At 33.5% G+C, this 2,160-nt stretch overlaps 1 protein-coding gene across 1 annotated transcript in view; it reads left to right on the forward strand.

Moving 5' to 3' along the window:
• The first annotated feature begins 797 nt into the window (after positions 1-797).
• LOC108368473 (uncharacterized) overlaps positions 798-2,160 on the forward strand; it is a 44,445-nt gene continuing 43,082 nt past the window's right edge. The window contains exon 1 of the mRNA XM_017623321.1: positions 798-1,284. Within this exon, the coding sequence (XP_017478810.1) occupies positions 969-1,284 (316 nt within the window). The 5' untranslated portion in view covers positions 798-968. The remainder of the gene's footprint in view (positions 1,285-2,160) is intronic.

The raw sequence follows: 2,160 nt of genomic DNA on the forward strand, positions 1-2,160 counted from the left end.
AATGGATAGCGATTGAGCCCAGAGCTTGTGTGAGCAAATCCAATTTTTGGCAGCAAATGTAAGTTACGCGGTTTTTCACTTTAAACGACGATATATCGAGCCCTAACCGCCAAAATAACGTAAGCGACATTTTTTTCAAAATTTTCTTTTTGATGCAGAAATGTATCTAGATGCTCTAGGAATATTTCTGCATCAAAAAGAAAATTTTGAAAAAAATGTCGCTTACGTTATTTTGGCGGTTAGGGCTCGATGTTATTTTAAAATAAGAAAGAGCATTACGAGGGAGTTTTATTTTTACAGACGTATTGCTAATCAGATATCCTATATAATATATTTATCACACAAACGTTACACGATTTTACTGTTTTTGTAATTTGTATGATCGTACGATGTAGTCGTCCCTTCCTCCCTGCAAGCACATCCCACTTGAACTCGATACATCTGTATATGTATACCAGGGTGGTCCAAAAATAAATGCGGGAAACAAATTTAAAATGTTAAGCTCTCTAGGATTTTTCAACGCCCATGAAGTTTTTCACGTGCATACATGCATATTTTATATGGGAAAAAACACTTTCGTAGAATGGTTTTGAGGCAGTTCTAAATAATTTTTTTCGAACAAAAAATACGGGTATTTTTGCAATCCATTTGGATACATTCTAGGGGGTGAGAGCTTAACATTTTAAACTTTTTAGACCACTCTAATATATATGTACTTATGTATGTATGTATAAAAAACGAATTTCTTTCCTATAAATAAATATTTTTGTTTTTCCAATTTAAATAATAATTAACTAAAGAAAACAAACCTAAATAAAAATCCAATGTAGTGTAAAACAAGTATTGCCTTAGAATTTCGTTAAAGTGCCAATTAACAACATCTCTCAAACAAGTGCTAAGCATATTGCAAAAGGAATATCTAACAAACGCAAGCAAGACACTTTTGACAGACAAATACTTTGCTCACAATGGCTGATGATCCGGCAAATCAAAAACAATTTGCCGAGGATGTTGCAGCACTTGCTGCTGCCGGTTCAGGTGACCACCTTGGCGATATCGGTGGTGATTATAAAATGCCCAGTGTTGATGAGGTTTGGAAGTTGATCGAACAAATGGAGGGTATTAGCGATGAGGAAAAGGCGAATTTGAAGGAGAATCTTTATAATCCACAAGAGGGCACAGCTGAAGATTTTATGCGGCGCTATGCACAACCTGGCCCCGTGCACTCTTCCTGGGACTATACGATTTTCTTTGCAATGATTGCGGTTATCGTGCTCGTATTTGGTAAGCCAATGAAAAAGCAAAGATTGTATGCCATGTTAAATTTTTAGTGAATTCGAAATTGCGTACAAAACATTAGTATGATCTTGGTAGAAAACGATTATTTGTTAGGATAACGACAGGATATGTATGTATAACAATTGTGACAGTTTTTCTCTTGTTGGCTAATTTTATATGTATGTATGTATATTTGAACTCTCGACTTTCAGTATATGCATATACATATGTACATTAGGGTGGGTCGATTCTTTTTTTTTTTACAAAATCGCATAGTATTTTCGGAATTTCGAGCCTGCACATGTTCAAATGAAAAAAATTACCTTTTGACAAAATTCAACAATATTGACCTTGAGGCCGTTATTTTAATGAAAATTTTAGGGGAAAACACAACAATTTACATTTTGGTAGAAGTTATAGCTGCTATTTCGGAGATCACCACATCTCCTCATCAGACTCCTTCAACGGAGACATCAAAATTATAATTTTTTCATTCCTTGCCTGTTTATGTACAATGAATCCTTTTCTTAAAAGTTCTCTATATAAAAGGTCTATATTTTAGTTTCTGACATTTGTAATATTTGTTTATTTATGCATTAGTACTTTTTACAAAAACCATATAGACCCAAATTTCAAATTTTGTGCAATATTAAAAAAAAACTAACAAATTCTGGCCAAAATTTCGAGCTTCTTGACTAAATTTTTTGGAAATATTTTGAGAACGCAGTTTTGTAGCTAGGACTTACCGGTGATTTTTGGCAATTTTTTTGCGGAAGGTGTTGCTCCATATAAAAAATCTTCGTATGGAAGAAAAAGCAAAAAATTTATAAAAATCAACGGCAAGTCCTAGATACTTCCACCTCATTTTACTAATATTGAATG

Source organism: Rhagoletis zephyria, unplaced genomic scaffold (assembly GCF_001687245.7).
Source record: "Rhagoletis zephyria isolate East Lansing unplaced genomic scaffold, Rhagoletis_zephyria_1.1 Rzeph_scaffold_03138, whole genome shotgun sequence".
Lineage (NCBI taxonomy): Eukaryota > Metazoa > Arthropoda > Insecta > Diptera > Tephritidae > Rhagoletis > Rhagoletis zephyria.